The sequence below is a fragment of the Lemur catta genome, chromosome 16, assembly GCF_020740605.2.
Source record: "Lemur catta isolate mLemCat1 chromosome 16, mLemCat1.pri, whole genome shotgun sequence".
Lineage (NCBI taxonomy): Eukaryota > Metazoa > Chordata > Mammalia > Primates > Lemuridae > Lemur > Lemur catta.
Window position 1 is genome coordinate 11,789,161 of NC_059143.1, and position 20,104 is coordinate 11,809,264.

Genomic DNA, 20,104 nt, shown 5'->3' on the forward strand with positions numbered 1-20,104 from the left:
TGATTAACTCTGAAATAGTTCTGCATTCTGTAAATAGCAAAAGTTATTTTTAGGATAGAAACAATGACCTCACTTTCCCAGGCATGTAGCTTCAGCTGTTTTGTTTGTGGGTAAGTCAGGAATGTTCAAAATTCATACATGGACTCATGGTGAACTTCTGCATAAACAAACCTGATCTTTCAGTAGGGATTGTCGTGTTAAAGAAAAACTATACACAATTTAAAAAATACTGTGTTGTATTTCCAACACTTTGAAACACAACACAAAAATCCCTTTTTGGTAGCATTCCACAGAACCTTGGGGGCTAAAATAGGTTTAAAATAGGACAAATTAAAATTATACTCAGTGGCCTGGTCTAATTTTAAATGACATGAAATAATGTACAAAAGCTTAAAGTGGAAATGTTGGTAGGTACGTTAAATGTAAGGACTTAAAGCTACTAAAACTATCACATTTATGCAAATTCTACAGGAAATTATTTTAAAAATCGGAAGACAAATTGTAGGAAACCTGATCAGGGCAGCTGAATTTCCTTGGGAGGAGAAAGAATGAACAGGAGTAGAGGAGACAGGATTGTTAGGAAAACTGGAGGAAGGAAGGCAGAGGTCTAACAACTATATCATTTTCTAGATATCACCACCTTTCTTTGGAAGATGCAACTAAAACTAACAGAAACCAATTTTAGCAAATAAGAAGTTTAAACAAGTATTTTATTGTAAAGTTTAATTATGGTTCAGAAAAAATTGAGTGAATAACTTTCTCTGAAAAAATATATTGACTCTGTAGACTGCAGTTATTGGGGGGATGGGAGCTGGTAAGTTAAATTACCACATTTTCTATTCTGAAAGTGATAAAAAGTCCCATTTCCAGTCTGATTATAAAGATACATATGCCCAAAATGGCTGAGAATAAATACAACAGGAAAAGCAAAAGCTGTAAAGCTAAGGGCATGCAACAGGCTCTAAGAGAAAAATCTCAGAAATACCCAAAGTGGCAACAAGGAACGTTTGGCTGGAATCTGAAGTTCTTTTCAGTCATCTTTGTCCTTTGCTCCATGTTTAAGGATGCGTGTGAACTCGATGTAATTGAAATTCCCCTTTTTGTCAATGGGGGCTTCTCTGTACAGCTCATCCACTTCCTCATCTGTAAACCGATCTCCCATGGTTGTCAGCAGCTCTCTCAGGTAATCTTCCTGAATGGTGCCTGGAGAACAAAGAACTGGGGGTCAGAATATATACTACTCTGAGGATTAATTACAAGGAATATCTATACTTGACTAAGTATGTTCTGGATGTTAAACACTATAAACATGCAAATATATGAAATACAGGATGTTTCCGCTTGCTTAACGCAGCATCAATAAACAGTTGCCTAGAAAAATGCCCAGCTGCTTAGTAGCATCACTCTGCTCTATGAATCTGCCTCTGCTTCCATCTTCTGATCTCTTGATAATAGGGACTAAACCTGTGCCTAAACAAAAGTAGTAAAAAGTATGGTTAAGGAATCTAAATCTCATGGTTCCCTAAAGCAGCATGCATGGTTACACTTATTCTATAAGCAAATAACAGTCCCCTGCCACACTAAAATCAACCCCATATCATAAACATCAATAAAGTGCTTCAGTAGAAACAATACTGGAGTCTTGAGGCCCAGTTTTAACAAGCTGTTATTTCAGGCATTTCACTGTAGCTTTGACTCCAGTTTTCTCATATGTAAAATGAGACTTTTAATGTTTACAAATCTAATTATTATGTGATAACAAATATGGCCAGGCCTAGCATGTACAAAAACATGGAATAAATATTTGAGCATCAGCTGTGTTGCAGAGACTGTGCTAAGCAGTGGCGATGAGGAGTGGGTAAGCCAAAAGGTGTGCTTTTTACTCTGGGTTTTTGATACCAGGGTTTTCATAAAGCCCGCCTGCCTATAAGGATCAGATGTCACCCGATTTATTATCTGGTATTGGTATTTTTAAAAAGTTTCCCAAGTAACTAACATGCACATATGGGGAGCCTTCAAAGCATAGGTGAGACTATGCTTACATCAGCAGGCCCTGACAACCATTCCGTATTTAAGCTAGCCCAAGTAATGCAGGTAATCGAAGGGTGTGCCTTTCTTCCCTAAAAACATTTGGCTATGCCATGTGAGTTGGGAATCGTAGAAAATATTCCCTTATATGTTTTCCCTTATATACACTTCTCCCAAAATATCAGGCCTTTATATATTTACATTTTGTTTTTTTAAGAGTTAACTCTATGCCAGGCAGTATGCACTTTATGTATATTATCTCATTTCCTCATTTAATCTTAACAATCCTATGAGGTAAGTAATATTACTGTCCATTTTACAAATAAGAAAACAGAGGCTTACAGAAAGTTAAGTTGCCCCAAATTACACAGCTATTATGTAGCAGAAGAAGAATTTGAAACCAGGTAGTCTGACTCTAGAGCCTAAGTTCTACTTGGTTTATTTTAACATAGAGGTTAGATACCAGATTTAAACAATTTTATTTAGAGCTAAGAGATACCTGGTAAACAAACATAGAACTATACCATGTTATAGCCATGGTCTATACTTTATCCAAGATTCCTCTGGTAAAAGTTATTTATTCAACAGATATTTACTGAGCCTAACCCTTGTGGAGTTAACATTCTAGTAAAGGAGTAATACAAGTTTCCCAAAGAGGTTTCAAATACAACCTACTCAATTGTAAACTACTAGTATTTAAGGGCAGAGGCAGCAAAGCATGCCAGAAGAGAACCGTGTTCAAAAAACTAGGTGTGGTACACACCTGAGGGTGTTATGTTGTATTGCAGGTTACTGTATATTTTAGTTACCACAACTAAAAATTAAATCACTTTGTAATTAAAGGTTACTCTCACTTACCAGTTGCTTCTTCATCAAAGCAAGCAAAAGCATTTCTGATGACATCTTCTGGATCTGTGCCATTTAACTTCTCACCAAACATGGTAAGGAACATGGTGAAATTGATGGGGCCTGGAGCCTCATTCATCATGGCATCCAGATACTCATCAGTTGGATTTTTCCCTAAATAAAAAAGAGGGTCATAATTTTAATACATCAACTATTAATGATAAACATTTTGGCAAGAAAGGTTATCATTCATACAGTTTGCTGTTTGCATTCATGACTGCAAAACTATTTGGGGAAAAAAGGCTTCTTAACGAATAAGGCTTAAATTAAGAGTCTGGAGATTGTATGATATTCCATTGGGATGTTGATGTTAGAAGGAATAATATGGCTTTCACAATCCACATCAGTATTTTTATACGCACACATGGACTCCAGCCCAATCCTGAGACAGGGCCAAGAATCTGCAGGTAGTTAGTGAGAAACACTGCTCCAGACTTTACTTAAACCTTAGCAGACTCATTAGACAGGCTTCACAGAGCTTTAAGACTCATGAAATAAATATGAAAAGTATTGTGAAAATTCTATGCAATACATTAATATTAAAACTGAGCATTACCTAGTGAGGCAAGCATATCATGCAAATCTTCCTTGTCAATGAAGCCATCTCTGTTCTGATCAATCATGTTGAAGGCCTCTTTGAACTCCTGAATCTGTGACTGGTCAAACATGGCAAACACATTGGATGTTGCGCGCTGAGGGCGCTTCTTGGTGGTCTTGGTCTTTGCCCTTTTACTAGACATGGTGGTGGTTAAATCCTAATTAGGACAGGAAATACAATGAAAACGTAATCAACATCTAAGATTACTTAAGTATGAATCAAAACAATGATTAACAAAAAAAAAGTAAACAATCAACGTTCCACATCTGAGCTACTCAGAGATGTGTCTTCAGCAGGACAACATTACTTGGTAAAAATAACCATTACTTACAGAACCAAACTAAAGGAGACAATTTAGACCTGTGCATTGGGTTTACTTACCCTTATAGTTGTGACATTTTATACACAGTACATCACTAATTTCAAATTCCAAACTATAACCAACTTTAATTCAAAGCTCACAACAGGTTACATACCCCCAGTACTGCTAATAACCAATTAATAACCAAATCTGCTCATTTAATCACAATAAAAAAACAAGCAGCAAAAAAACCCGTAGGTACCTGGGAAAAGTGCCAGGTTCTATACTTCAGTGCTGTAGGGGTGTTGAGGAGTACTAACTCATTTTCAAGAGGTCCACCGTTCTGTAGCCCTAGCCTAAACTAGCTATCTCATCCTATGGTGGACAGAAAGACAAAGAAGTAGGAAGGAGGACTGAGGGAATAGGTCTTCATCTCCTAATCTCTATTGCCAAATATTGTTCTTCCATATCCAACTAACATTTCTTATTGTACCCTCTCCTCTGGGCTCAAAGCACTTCAAGAAATATTTGCTGAAAGGCTAACAGAAAAGAATTAAAAAATTCAAGTTAATTTATCTATAGTTTTTATAGACATTGCACTCTATCCAAACCAGCTTCTTGCATTAGAGCCACACTGAATCACTTGAAGTACCTAAGACTGCTAAAGAGAAATCAGAGCAAAACTTTTTAAAGCAATTTAGTCTTAAAAGTTTAGAAAACATCTTAAGAGTCACAGAAACTACCTTTGCTCTCTAATAACCTAAATTTACCCCTGTAAAATTTAAGGTAAAAATAAAAAGAATGTCTAATAATTTCTAAAATGAAAAGGCAATTTTTCTTGCAACATTCAATCTTTATAGTCTATAACAATTTGTTTGAAGTTAAAAATTTCATAGTTAACAGATAATAAAATTCTACTGTACCATCCTTCAGAGTTGAGGTGGAGATGGTAGTCTGCAAAACCTCTAAGCAGCAAGAGTAAGACACTGTATTGAGTTATATTCTTCCAAGCAGGTCTAAAATAGGCACTACTGATTTCACTGTGACCAGGATAACAATTTTAATGCTTACGTTCTGAAAACAACATTTAGCTATGATGTGGCATAACACTATGCTGTTGCTCTAAAAATAAGTCTGTGGACTGCAAAAAATGAACTACCTAGATCTCAGCACTCCAAAGTGACCCCAAGAATATAATGTTTCCTATGTATTTAAAAAAGTTATTTCTTACATTCTTTCCTTCATTACACCCACTTCACTCAGACTAAATACAGTTATGGAAATAATTAGAAAAAGCTCTGCCTCAAATTTTTTTAAGATAAATCTGTTTTCAGATTTTAGTAGGAAATTCCACAAAGGGTAGTCACAAATTCCAGTCTGTCCAATATAGCACTCCACGGCAATACACTGGAATGTATTGTTGGAAAGATATGTCTTATACAACACAGAAGTTGTGATATATACTCTCCCCAAATTTCTTAGAATCCTTTAATCATTTTTTAGGAGTCTACCTTTCATGACTTATTTAAGCCATTCATGAATGCTATTTTCATTCTGTAACTCTTTTGTGGGGTAATAAATCCCATTATTATCTAAACTACATAGAGTTATACTTTCCCCCTCCATTCTAAATGTTGTCTTAAAAAGTACAAGGAGTTATGGAGTATATTATTCCTCCAACTCTTAAATGTACTCCAGGACTCAGGGTGGGTGGTTGAGAACCTATGAGTGGCACACATTTACCAGTCTATCTCTTTTTAATATGTTAGGCATGTCATGCCTTTGCAGGTCAAAGGACATCTTTAAATATAGTCTGTTTTATGTGACAACATTGTCTTCCCCTAACGATACAGAAATGTCAGCTATTTTAAGAACAAAAGAACTGATGAGAATGATAGGTCAAATGGTTGACACAACTGATTTTTTAATCTACAAAATCTCCTATCACTAAATTTGGTGGCGGGGGGGTCTAGATACCTTTCCAAAATGCTTAGTTTTGGCTGTCAAGTAATATGTATGTTTTTCAAATACTGATGAATTTCCTTTTCTTTTAATCATGCATTTTTTGAATTTATAAATGCATTATAAAAGTCTTTAAAAGTTAAAAAAAAAAGGGTGTTTTTTTTTTGGGGGGGGGGTCAATACTCCCAATGGTCTCACATAGAACTCATCCTTAGCTCATTCAGTATGCCATCTCATCAACCTCAGTATGATCGGTTAAGTACACTAACATGTATCAAACACCATTACTGTTGAAAACTAGTTAAGAAATATAAGGCATGTGTCCTATCTTCAAGGAGCTTAAAATATAGTTGGGGAAGCAACTATAAAGAAATAAGATGATTGGTTTAACTTACAAAATGAGTCATAGTTTTCATTCCAGAGGTATGACTCTGAAGTTAAAACAATGTGTGACAATAATGAAAAATAGCTCCTAGAATGGTACATGATTATCAAATACTGTGAGTTCAAAAAAGATCTTTGTGAGAAGTTAAAAGATTGGGGGCAGGGGAAAACCTTGAAAAACCCAGTGTGGTATCATTTAGAAGCTACAAGACACCATTAGAATTAAGAGATTCAGGTGTTAGTCTTAATTCTAACAAATTTAGCTAATTCTACCAAAAACTGATAGTGTGATGTTGGGCAAGTCACTACCCTGGGCCTTTATTTTTTCCAGGAGGCTGGATTCTGATCTATGAGTTTATCTCCCACCAGAAATCTGGAGCCTTTCAGCAATAGAGTTCAGCTTCACATTCATTGTTCCAAAATAAGGAAACTGGGTTTATTTTTTCCTATCACACCAAAGGTATAGATGGAATAAACACTGGTGAAGGGAGTGAAGCCAGGACCACTGCTATGATCTCAAGGAGCAGATCATTTTTGATACTGTCGGTGTACTCTTTGCTATAATTCTGGTTTGTTGTCCATTTTACTTTCCCTCAAATAATGAGGTTGCTACCCTTCATGTAACAAGCCTTCAGGAAATGCCCAACTCTAATGTAAGTTTAGAAAGCTACAGTAAAATAAAATTTAAAGTATTTCAAAAATCTGTGTAAATATTCTTTATTTAAGATGAGAAGATCTCCAGGTAAACACCTGAAATATCCTAATTATGAGGTTCCTCAATCATAAAGTTGACTCTTATCTTATTTCTGAAGGATTTAATAAAAGATCTTTGGTGTGAAGGGGTATTTGTTGTATGGAACTTCAAAGGAGGAAGAATTACAGAGCAGGCTTCTACAAAATGCATGAGGATTTCAGATGCATGAGAAAGTGAATAAAGGGCAGTCAAGAAGATTCAGTTTACAGATCTAAAGGAGCACAACCTTGTTTTAAGCCAGGGGAGGGGAATGCGAGTGGCAATGAATTTGTGATTTTATTTTCAGCTTGATGAGATAAGAAGGGCTATGACAAAAGGAGGGATACAAACCATGTAAGGAAGATGTCAGATTACAAGGTGGGAGAAATGTTAAGACAGAACTCCTCAAAGAGGCTTTCCCCACACACCATGAGCAACCAGAATATTTTCTAGAAACTATGGTTTCACTTATAAAATGGGACTAATCCATACTAATATATACATTAGATTGCTCTAGTTAGAATACTACAGTCCAGCAGTTATAGTGGTAATAAATGTAAAATAATCTACAAACTTTTTCTACATAACACTCAATTTCATAATATTCTAAGAAATATATATTCTTTAATAAGAAAAACTCCCATCTTACAAAACACTGCATAGTGTGATAGTACCTAGTGTTTGGTCTGCTTTCCAAATCTTGACCAAATCTAGTGTCTCATTTAATCAATGCACTATGCACTTTTTAAAAATCTAAGTAATTTTTTCAGTGCTAATCACAGTTTTTAAAAAGCATATTTTCAAGTTGGTGCTTCCCTTCCAACTAAACCAAGTTTTCATTTCTCATGCAAACTTCCGGTTGAAGGTAGGATTAGTTTTCTTAAGACTGCCACACCCAAAAAGTTCTTACCACTTGACAATTGTAAGGATTGACAAAGGCTCGCTTTTGAAAATAAAATGTTCTTCTGATTAACGTTTATCAAAGGCCTTCCAGAACATGAAACTAATACCAGTAATTTTAAGAAATATTCGCCTTCTTCACCTTTAAATATAAAAGTTTTTGCACTTAAGAAGTTAAAAATCTCAACTGAACACACAGGTCTCTAAAGAACTGAAACATACTTTCATACACCCACTAAACTACTTTAAAAGAAAACGATTCTTTGGCGAATTGACTTAGCCCAAAGTCTCCACCCAAAAGGCTCACGTTATTGTATTTGGGGAGCTCTTCCTTGAGCCGCAAACTAAACCCCAAACCCCTCTTTGTCCAAATATCACTCAAAGAAAAAAGTTCTAGTCACAGGATCGGATTCTGAGCTGAGAAAGTTCCAAATTTAAGTTAGGTTATTCCTACTAAACGTAGCTACACAACTGCAACAACAGCTGCAGCAGGGGGGGAACAGTGGGCTACGGTTTTTGCGCAAACTCTCTCGAATCAGGCAAGTTTACGTTAGAAACTAAACATAGTCCCGGAGTCAGCTAAGCAGGGCTCGGGTTTCGCGGGACCGGCAGTCTCCCAAGCTCAAGGCGCCAGCGAGTCAAGCCACATTTCCCGAGTTCCAAGTTTGGGCACAGGAGCGAATTTAGCGTCTGGGCCACTCCGCCCCGGCCTTGGGTCCCACAACTGACCCCTTGAGCTCGAAAGTGGGGATGTGGCTGGTACACCTGCCCGGGTACGCGGAGCCCCGCTGCCCTCCCAGCCGGCCCCGCGGAGATGGGGCTCACGCGCCCGACCGCCAGCACCACTCACCCTGCACAGCCACGAGAACACGAGCACCTCAGCGACCCCCTCGCTGCAGCTTTCACCACCCTTCTACCCCAAGAGCCGCCGAAAACCAACACTTCCGGGCTCCGCTTAGCAAACCGGAAGGAAGTCTGGTCACCATTCTTGGCTAACAGGGAGCCCGTCTGAATGGAAGGGCGGCAGGGAGGGAAATTGCCGGTGTGGTCAGCGGGCGCAACATTGACCGAGTGCACTGGAAAGAAGTATAAAGCGGGCGACTTAGAACATAGAGGACTATGTAATGATTCGTTGGGTCCGATTACTGAGTTTCCGTCTTTCTTGTACCCTCTTCTTGCAATGTACAAAGTTTTCCCCCCTTTCCTTTCCGCAGATGGTTGCGTCTGTCCTGTGGCTTGGCCTCTTCGCACATTCCAGGGCACGGCGAGGGGTGGGGCCCGTCAGCACAAGTCCATGTAGGGAAATCGCCGAGCGGGCTCCAGGGCCCACGTGACTGGGCTTAGCCACGCCCCCGAGCGTCCGGCTCCAGCAGCCGGGCGGTAGTGCGCCTGCGCGTGACAGTCCGCGCAGAGTCTGGGTCTCTGCCTCAGAATGCCGGGACTGTACGCGTAACCCGTGAGGGGACTTTGTGCAAGCGATTTGCTCTCTTCGTGCAGAGTTATTTTATGAAAAGTCCCACCCCTTCCACACAGGAGGAAACGTTGTGAAGTCCCAAAGACCCTCAGCCTAGCTCTCACTCTCCTTTTGGCTCAGATTTCATAATGTCACGAGTAGCCACTTCAGTTAGGCCGAAGACTACCTCTTCAGAAGCGTTCGCTGGTACTCGGCCCGCCAGGGCCTCCCTGTCCCCGACTCGGGTCCGGCTGGGGAGGAAGCCCGGCGACGTTTGCGCCCCCCTCCACGGTGAGGGCTCGCGGCTTGGTGAGAACGGGCATAAAACATTGGATCTATTCTCCGTTTTCCTTGCCCAGAGCAGTTTGTAACAGCTTCTTGCTGAAGGAAGAGAGAAAGCCCTCCCTGACTGTCTCTTCCGTGCTCAGTCTGGTGAGAAGACTGTCGTTCCGGCCGCCTCAGCTCTGTGACCTCAGCTGCAGAGGTGTGATTTGGGTCCCGTGACACTCAGGTCACCATCCCGGCACCAGTGTCCGGTGGCTAGCCCGGCTCACGTGGCCAGAACAGTTCTGAAGACTGGGGCGGCCCTCATTCCATCCTGAGAAGGGCGGCATCGGCCCAAGCGCTGTGGAAATGAGATAGTCTCGGTATCTGTGGCTTCCGTCTCCAGGGAACTCAGGAGCATCCCGTCTGTTAACCGGTAACATGTTCCAGAGTTAACAGAGAGAAAGTCACTGTGGACGAATAATTGCCCTAATTCTATAGGTGACTGACAGAGAGGTGACTTGTTTCCCAGACTTCCTTGATAGTAAGAATTACTTGGAGTACCGGTTAATGATGCAAATAACGAACGGGTCTCCAACCCACTGGATCGGAAGCTTCAAGGGCAGGTCCTGGGAAGCCATCGATTTAACAGGGGTCTTAAGTGACTCTTATCAGCGACGGTGGGGACGCGGAGCTAGAGGGCAGGCGGTGGCAGGCAAACTCCAGAGGGCCGCGTGGTGTGTATTTTGCCGGGGGAGGGTGCAGTTCCTGCAGCGTGGCTCGGGCGGCAGTGCCCGCTCCTGCAGTGCATAGCCACCTCCACAGGGTGGCGCCCTACCACCGCTAACGTGCTCTCCAGCAAGGAAACTAGATCCTAATGATACGGACGGTTCCGTTTTTCCTTCAGCTTGAAGGCAAAATTCTTTTGCTTTTCTAGTGTCAAATAATTTCCTTGTTTGTCTTCCTTCCACTCAACCAACAGGTATTAAACAGCAGCTGCATTGCCAAGCACTGATGAGGGCTGCAGTTTATGCTTTTTGAAACAGAACATAGCTGCGATGGGAACGGGGACGGTGAGGGGAAGCAGAAAGGACGCAGTTATTTTACTATACTGTGCTTTCTCCTTTGGTCTAAAGTAGGGAAACTCGTTACCCAAACAACAGTGAGGAAACGTAGCAGAACTGATCCTTGATATTTATGACCTAAGTCAATGATGATTCTATATGGATCACTTGCATTTTTAAAAATTCATTTATTTATTTTTTTAGACAGAATCTAGTTCTGTTGCCCAGGCTGCTGGAGTACAGTGGCCTGGTCATAGCTCACCCTGACTTCAAACTCCTGGGCTCCGGTGATCCTCCTGCCTCAGCCTCTCCACTGGCTAGGACTACAAGTGCATGCCACCATGCCTGATTAATTTTTTTTTTTTTGTAAAGACAGGGTCTCCCTGTGTTGCCCAGGCAAGTCCTGGCCTCAAACTGTCCTCCCGCCTTGGCCTCCCAAAGTGATAGAATTCCAGGCATGAGCACTGCTCCCCACCATAATTTTTATTGCATATAAGAAACTATTGAATGTTGAGCAACATGGCTTACATTCTGGTTTTGCCTGCATAAATGGAATTCTAATTATTCATGTATGAAATATGTATGCTGTAACAATTAGCATTACTCCAAGAAACTAGTAGAAGGAGCTCCTTTCTATTAAATGATTAAGAGTGTTAAATCTGTGTGGAAATTAATTTTAGAACACCAAGACTACAAGTAGTGTATTGAAAAGGTATAGAAAATTCTACATATATAAAAAATTGTTTCTTTTAAAAAAAATTAATCACAATTATTTGTAACTTCGGAAATGATAAATAAGAAAAAAGAAATTATGTGAAATTAAATTAAGCATATTTGGGGAATCTTACTTCCATACTGGCAAATTTGAAAAAATAAGTTCAATAGATAAATGCTTAGAAAAGTTAAAATACTAAGTGAGAATAAAATGCAAGAAGAGACAATATTGAATAAAGCAAACCAAAAGAAGAAATAAGAATTTCCTAGATAATAACTTATCTGGCCCTGATAGTTAATTGAAGAAATGCTTGTCCAATTGTTAAAAGACAAAGATTCCTAATATCATAAGCTGTTTTGAAATACATAGCCTAACATGGTGGATACTAATAATAGTTTGTTAATGTATGAATGTAGTGATCAAATTACAATTGCTGAATTAATTTTATGACACAAATATTATTTTTGAACCCTCTCCTCGTAAAACTAACACCTAAAACAAAAATTATAGTTTAGGCTTACGTTAGCCAATACTTAGTTTCCTCATATGAAAAAGGGCATAATAATGCTGCTTTATTCAATGGTTGTAAGGATCAAGTGAGATAATCCGTGTAAATTTCTTAGGGAGAAATCAACTTTGGTTATGTTGAGGCACTGAAATTTGAGGTTTAGAGCAATTAGCCTACTCCGACTAATTAATATACTAATTCTTTATCTACTTGACTGGAGGAAATAAGCTGAATATTCGCACTTTAAATTAATGATCACAGAGTTTAAGTGGGCCCTCAATGTTCATGGTATCATGCTCCTGTTCTCTTAGATGTCACTTTTTTTTTTGAGACAGAATCTTGCTCTCTCACCCTGACTGGAGTACAGTGTGGCATCATCATAGCTCACTGCAACCTCAAACTCCTGAGCTCAAGTGATCCTACCGCCTCCGCCTCCCAGAGTGCTAAGATTACAGGCATGAGCCACCACGCCTAGCCCCTTAATGTTTCTTGAAAGAGTAAGTATTTTCCCACCTTAACAACTTTACATTTGATTGTCCTGCTCATTTCAATGCTCTTTCTTCTAATATTTTCACTGCTTGCACTCTCAATTCTTTCAGGTCTTCATGCAGATATCACCATCTGAGTAAAGCCTTCTATTTCTATTTAAATTCCCATCGCCCATCTTCCACCCCTAGAATTCTCCTCCCTTGCTTTAGTTTTTCCATTGCACTTATTACCTCTGAGACACTATACACTTTGCTTATTTTGTTTACTATCTCCCCTACTAAGTTCCATCAAGAGGATTTTCTGGCTTGCTTTGTTGACTAAAGTACCCCAAATCCCAGAAGAGTAGTTAGCACATTATAGGCACCTAGTACATAGAAATACATATTGAATTGGAAGGCAGAGCATAAGGGGGAAATGTAGAAATATGAGGCCAATGGGGTGAGCAGGGACGATATCCCAAGTGGCTTCTAAGGTCAGTGGGATACCACTGATATGTCTTAAGTACGATTGTATTCTTTTAAAATTGCTCTCATAATAGTATTGAGGATTGGCAGAGAGTAAGCCCGGGAGAAGAAGGAATCAGGATTGCCGACAGATGGTAAGGCCACTCGTGGACATAAGGAATACAGGAGGAGAAATAGTTTCGAAGGTCGAGTGTGGTGATGGTAGGAAATGACAGCTGTCATTTGGGACATTTTGAGGTAGTGGATTAGAATACAATACTGAAGGCTTCACCAAAAGACAGCACAAAGGGACAAAAAGAAAAAAATGTCAAAGAGCTGTCAGGAGTCATAGAGGTTGTATTGAGATGATTCAGTGTCTTTTTAATAGGAAATCCAGAACAAGATAAAATGAGAATGATGGAAAAAAACAGTATTAGGAAAGATAATGACTGAGAGTTTTTTGGAATTGAAAGAGAGTAAAAAAATCTTCATTCAGATGGAAAATGCACTCTGAATATCAAACAGGAAAAGTAAAATCTATACCAAGTCACATCATAGTAAATCTTTAGAACATCTAAGATAAAAGAAAAATGGTAAAATCTGCCAGAGAGAAAAGACAGAGTGCCTACAGCGGAGTGCTAATTAGACTGGGCAGCCTGCTTTCCTCCAGCAAAGTTGTTGCTGAAGGTTGGGCAGATGTATCTTCAAAGTGCTTTGAGATGCACCACCCAGTCCTCACACAGTGTGTGTGTGGAGGGGCTTGGTGCACAGCATGCTGACAACTGTCTCCAGAGAAACTTAGATGCTGATCTCTCTAGAATCTCTTAGGTCTAGAGATTGATCTTCTTGCTTCTTATGATTCCTGAGAGATAATTAACTAGGGGTCACAAAATTGGTTTCACAGTCTTTTAGCATGTTCTGAACAGACGTCCTGACAAACTAATGCTCTCAGGCTTTGGGACATCCCCCACAATTCTAAGGTAACAGGAATATCATGTTCAACATTCTGTTACACTAAGAAATAGTAAATAATTTTGGGTTATCCTCTACTTTTTCATATATGACTTGCTTCCCAACTAGCCTGTAAATAGATCTTATATGACTTTTACAACAGCTAAGTAGAAGTTTCTCAGTGTATGCTTTTAATGATAATAATAAAACAATAAATTATTTTTATTATTCTTTATTGAGCCAGGCTCTCTACTAAATGTTTCATTCATATTACCTCTCATTAATACCACCTGCAAGGTAATTACTGTGACATCCATTTTATAGATGAGGGACCGGAAGCTTAAAGAGGTCAGTGACCTGCCCAAGGTCATACCGTGGGTAAGAAGAAAAAACAGGAATCTGACGCAGGTCTGTGTGACTTCACAACCTGAGCTTTCAGCCTCTATGCTGCATTGATTGGAAGCATACTCACTATTGATAAGGATGACTGTGTTAATAATTTAAAGTGGGAATATTTACTCAAAATGTAGACTCTTTTTTTTTGTTGTTGTTCTTCTCAGTAAAAGAGACTCTATGGTCTCTTGCAGACCCTCCAGAAAGGCTTAATTCCTCTGAAGTCAGTGCTTTGGGAAAATATCTATTATATGTTGTCAGCCACCTGTAAGTGTATTATGACTTTTGATTCTGAGTTCCTCTTTCTCCTGGAGAAATAATGGTAGATGATTTCCGTGGGCAGTTTCCATTTCATATGACTTGTCAATATTTAATGCCGAAAGCCTCTTTTTGCATTGCCCCTCAGAGTGCCAATTCAGTAAAGCATTAAAGCACTGACCTAGCAGCATTACCCAGTAATCCCTCAAGGTCCAAAGACCTAAAGGTTAGGTTCACAACTTGGCTTTGCCAAGGTCAGTATTCTTAAGTGTCTACTGTGTTCCACAGTTCATGACTTGCTCCAGGAAAAAGAAAGAACCATGATATTTAGAGGGACATGTTATCCAAGAGTGCCATATTCTGTTTGTACTCCCAGTACCTTGCAGATTGCCAGGCATGTCATGTGTGCTCAATAAATCCTTAGTTAAGACTGTAAACTTTATTTAAGAACACTGTGGCAAAGGCAGTAGAAAAAATAAGGGAGGTTTAGGAAGTGGTCAAATGATGAAAGTAGTCCTGTGTTGAAACTCAACGAGATGAATGTTGTTATCAAATTTCTGCATGGTCTGCTAGGTCCAGAATGAAATTTTCTTGGTACATGGGTAGTTGAAGTGGCCAGATTTGCCATAAACAGGTTAGATAGTGTTTGGGTAGATAGGCCCAATAAAAATTATTGTCTAAGGCAGGGGAGAACAATGAATAAAATATTTAATATTCATTCTATTTTATACTCTTTTCATATAAAATGCTCATTAAGATCCATGCATTTAGCATGACTTTAAAACATTACAAAGGAATGAAATTCCAAATCTCCAAACCAGATGGTACTAAGTTTTAAAAACAGGAAAATTGGGGCTGAGTGCAGTGGCTCACTTCTGTAATCCCAGTACTTTGGGAGGCCGAGGTGGGAGGATTGCTTAAGGCAGAAATTCAAGACCACCCTCGACAACATAGTGAGACCTGTCTCTACAAAAAACAGAAAAATTAGCCGTGTGTGGTAGAAGCTGAGGTGCGGGGATCACTTGAGCCCAGGAGTTCAAGATTACAGTGAGCTATCATTAGGCCACTGCATTCCAGCCTGAGCAACAGAATGAGACCTTGTCTTTAAAAAAAATAACAACAACAACAACAAAAAAAAAAAACCTGGAAAATTGGCCAAGCAATGAAAAATATTAATAGAAATAGATTTTCCAACGGTGAAAGAACAGGAATCATGTGCTTCTAAACATCAGCAAATACTCTGAGCAGAGCAGCTTTCCTCAGGAAGGTGTGTGAGTAGGGCAGTCATTGAGTACTTAACTGTCTAGAAAAGAGAATGGAACTTTACAGCCATTTGAAACTGGATTCAAATCCCAGCAAACAATTCAAATCCCAGTACATATTGTTCACTAGCTGTGTGACTTTAGGTAACTTGCCTAACCTCTCTGAACCTTAGTTTTCTCACTTATTACTTGGGGATGATAACTGACTTGGAGAGATTTTGTATAAAATAAAATAATATCTGTAAAGCACTGGTACAGTATCTAATACACAGTAGGTCTCAACTAATAGGTAGCTATTTTATTATTATATTAACAGATTAATAATGATCTCAGGAAAAATAATTAATCTCCATGGCAAAGATCAAAGGATAGCTCACATAAGAGGAAAGCCAAATAGTGGGCTAACATTTAAGGAAATGTCCAGCCTCACAAAGAATTTTTAAAAATAGCTACGAGATACATCTCACATCTGTTAAACTTGCTAAAACAAATTAAAATTAAATATCCCAATATTGATGGGGTAATGAAGAAAGAGTACTTTCATATTTAGTTGGTGGCATTATAGATTGGCCTAATTATTCCAAATAGCAACCTCATAAAACATACCCTTCAATTCACAGTACCTTCTGGGAAAATACTTCCCAAGAAGGTAATTGAAAAGGAATAATACTTCTATTTGTACAAAATATGTATAGCTTTCTTTTTAATTTGGAGGCTCTCATCATTTTAGAACTGCAAGAGACCTAAGAGATTATTTTTTCTCTTGGGCTGCATGTTAGAATCATTTAGGAGCTTTTAAAAAATACTCATGTTCATGTCCCATGCCAGAGATTCTGAGTTAATTGTCTTGGAATATGGCCTGAGCCTGAGTACTGTTAAAAGCTCCTCAGGTGACCCTAATGTGTAGCCAGGAAGTAGAACAACTCTTCTAATCCCATTCTATTAGAGGATCTATGAAAACACTAGAGTCAGAGAGGCTAAAAGGCTGCTCAAAGGGACACACACAGAGGTGATAAAAGAGCTGGGTTGAAAATGAAGACGCCCATAATGCATGCTTCCAACTTCTAGTCCTGGTGAATGACTAGAAATACCCATATGCTCAACATTTAGAGACACACATTATGGTGGAGTAATACAATGCATTCATTAATTGTTATTGAAAGGGCAGCTATGGACAGGGAAGAATGTTGATGAGAACCAAGTGTGATACTGGTGCACTCCTTGCTGCCCCTCATGGAGAGCCCTGGAGAGAGGCACGGCTCTCCTTTCATGCTCTTCCCACCTCCACCAGGTGGCCAAGCCTCCCATTTCTGTTGTGGAGGGTGAGGTTATCAACGTCCAGGACTGCTCAATGGTGATAGATCAACAAGAGTCCCTTGTCCCTTTTTTTTTATTATGGTGAAATGTATATAACATAAAATTTACCATTTTGATCGTTTTTAAGTGTAGAGTTCTCTGGTGCTAAGTACATTCGCATTGTGTTGCAACCATCACCGCTACCCACCCCAGAACTTTTTCGTCACCCCCAGCTGAAACTTCATACCCATCAAACACTAACTCCTAATTCCCTCTCTCCAGTCCACCGTCACAGCCCCTGGAAACCACCATTCTACTTTCTGTCTCTATGACCTTGACTGTTCTAGGTACTTCATAGAAGTGGAATCATACTGCATTTGTCCTTTTGGCTCATTTCACTTGGCAGCATTATGGCTATTCTCAAGTTTAAGAGTCCATTTTTAAGGATAAATTATCCTACTTCCTTCTCTCTAGTCCCTTGTTCTTCCCACCGAAGTTCCTTTTCCTTCCAGATTGAGGGTCACCCATCCTGGGACCCTTGCTCTCCTGTTCTAGTGGCTACTCTGCCTTTTTCCTCTTCTTTTCAGGTCCAGTCTTATCTAGTGAGCAGGATAGGAAAAGCCAGCACTGTGAGCTTGCATCTGAAACTACGGAGTCTACAAGTTGGTTTTGTTTTGTGTTTGCATCTTTTTTTTCTGTCTGAGTGTGGACTAGGGGAAGAAATAAATTGAAACTGGAGAGTCAGATCTGCTGATCTTTAGTCTGGTTCTCATTTTAAAAAATGAAAAAAACGTTTATTGTTTTGTAAAAATAGCACATGTTCATTGTTGGGAGACAATTCTCCGTGCGTCTCTCATGCTTCTGCACATGTAGCAGGCAAGGCTCTGCTCTCCTTTGTTCCAGGCTGCTTTTTCAGGGTTGTTTGTACAGTGAACAGCCTTTGAAGACAGGGTCTCTAGCCACAGCAAAATACAGTCATGCTTGCTATCCAGTATAATAAGGAGCTTTTTTTTCTCCCTCTGCAGCAAGTATGCTTAATGCTAACTATAAAAGGTCAAGATTCCTCTCCTGTAATGCAGCCCACTGGGAGTACAGGTATCATCGGTCCTCTTCATGATGCCCTGTGGGAACCGGGCGTTGGCAAACCGGTGAAGAATATGCTGATGCTATGGCTGCTGCTATTGCTCTTTGACTCTGTCTTACCATTTCTTCTGGCAGCATCCATGAAACTGTAGCAGGCTCACTTGTTAGCTTGCAAGTAGGGTAAAATCTCTGACCTCTCAGTTCTTTTTTTTAATTGTGGTAAAATATATATAACAAAAAAATTTACATAACATAAAATTTACCAGTTTAGCCCTTTCTAAGTATACAGTTCAGTGGCAATAAGTACATTTACATTGTTGTGTAACTATCCATCACCATTATACATCTCCAGAACTTTTTCATCATCCCATATTGAAACTCTCCCATTAAACATGCATTCATCCCCTTTCCCTCATCCCCTGGTAACCACTGTTCTACTTTCTGTTTCTATGCATTTGACCACTCTAGGGACCTCATACAGGTGGAATCATACATTTTATCTGTGTCTGACTTATTTCACTTAGCATAATGTCTTCAAGGTTCATCCATGTTCTGGCATGTGTCAGGATTTCATTCCTTTTTAAGGCTGAATAATATTCCATTGTATGTGTATACCTTCACAGTTATTGATGCTAATTATATTAAAAAATACAAAAGAAAAATACAAACAAGAAAGTAAAAAAAGAAAATAAAGTGAAAGGGAAAACATCTCACCATTTGGAAGTAGTTATCATTGACATTGGGTGACCATCATTCCAGACATCTATTTATGAATAGACAGAAAAATGCATAGAGAGAAATAATGTTAGACAATGGGCTTTGGGGTCTTGCCTTCTTGTACTTACCCACAGCTCCTTTGACTGGACTATGGTGCAGGAAGGCTTGTGGGTTTAGAGGCTTGGCCCACTCCCAGGATCCAGCCACCAGCTCCTGAGCCACACATGCAGGTTAAGAGGTACTCAATTCTCCTCCCCTCAACTGAACAGTTGATCCCAGGCCACCTTGACTCTTAGCTCTTGTTTTTCCCCATCTCTGAGTAGTCCCTAAGCCTTGAGAAGTTATTGTATACCACATTTTCCAGTTTTCTTTATACAACAATTATTTACGAAATGCCTAGTATGTGTCAGGAGCTATGCTAGGACTGGGAATACTTAGCCGTCAATATCCAGCTCCTTCCCTCAAGTAGCTCACAGTGCAGAGGGACACAGAAAAGTAAACACATAATTTAAATACTGCATGATAAAATTCCCATCCTAGTGAAATTAGGGATGTGTTCCAGAAGGACATAAGGCATGGTGTCTTAAAGGAGTGGGAGTGAGGGAAGTGCTGTGCTGGCAGGGCCCGGAGGGGCAGCACGTGTGAAGAACAGTCGTGTCAGAGGCCTGGGGTCTGAGGATGTGTTAGGAGCTACCTGTGGCTGGAGTTCAGGAGGCAGGCTGGGAGGTGGAGAAGGCGGGGCTGGAGAATTATGCAAGCTCAGACAGCGAAGATCCCCTTATGCCATGCGAAGGAGGACACCTGGAAAAGAACAGGCAATGAGGGGCCACCCGAAGGTTTAAAGTGGCAGAGGACAGAATGAGCTATGCCTGAACGCATTCCCCCTCAGTCTATAGCTGCAGCCGGAATTCTGTCCTTGATACCAGTGCCTGGGTCATCTTAGTGTCCATCCTGGCTTTCTCAGGCAGTGCACCCTTAGTGTGGACAAATGAATGGATCACAACTTTCCATAGTTCTTTGGCAAAGCCCATTTAATGTATGCATTAGGGTTAAAAATGAACAGATTCATGAATTGGTATTTTGATTCTATAGTAGTTTGGTTCTAGTAGTTGCTAATACCACTGTGTGAAAATACTGATGGAGCCAGCTCTCTTTTCAAAATGCAAGATTTTGAAATTTTTTCTTATTTCTGGAAATTCAAATGTATTCTTTACTGACAGTCATTAGCAAGTAATGAAAGCGCAATATTTCAGTCCGAGTTAACCAAAGTCCTGGCAGATCATAGGAAGGTTTAAAAAAAAATAATGACCAGGCTTGGCTGCCTGACCTGTTCTTTGTCCTCAGCCATAATACAGCATGCAGAGCAGGGGCAGGAGGGGCACACCGAGAGGAGGGT

At 39.8% G+C, this 20,104-nt stretch overlaps 2 protein-coding genes across 3 annotated transcripts in view; one reads left to right on the plus strand and one right to left on the minus strand.

Moving 5' to 3' along the window:
- Nucleotides 1-692: 692 nt before the first annotated feature.
- LOC123621565 (myosin regulatory light polypeptide 9) lies at nucleotides 693-8,787 on the minus strand. The gene is made up of 4 exons (XM_045527393.1): nucleotides 8,663-8,787; nucleotides 3,491-3,689; nucleotides 2,887-3,048; nucleotides 693-1,203 (listed from the first exon to the last, which is right to left on the minus strand). The coding sequence occupies exons 2-4, from the start codon at nucleotides 3,672-3,674 to the stop codon at nucleotides 1,031-1,033; spliced, it is 519 nt and encodes a 172-aa protein (XP_045383349.1). The 5' UTR covers nucleotides 3,675-3,689; nucleotides 8,663-8,787; the 3' UTR covers nucleotides 693-1,030.
- An 857-nt stretch (nucleotides 8,788-9,644) lies between these two features.
- The window catches only part of MYOM1 (myomesin 1), a 147,731-nt gene continuing 137,271 nt past the window's right edge, over nucleotides 9,645-20,104 (plus strand). The window contains exons 1-2 of one of the 2 annotated variants that reach the window (XM_045527395.1): nucleotides 9,645-9,965; nucleotides 12,152-12,313. The gene's annotated coding sequence lies outside the window, so the exon portion shown is untranslated. The remainder of the gene's footprint in view (nucleotides 9,966-12,151; nucleotides 12,314-20,104) is intronic. The other variant, XM_045527396.1, reaches the window with a different exon arrangement.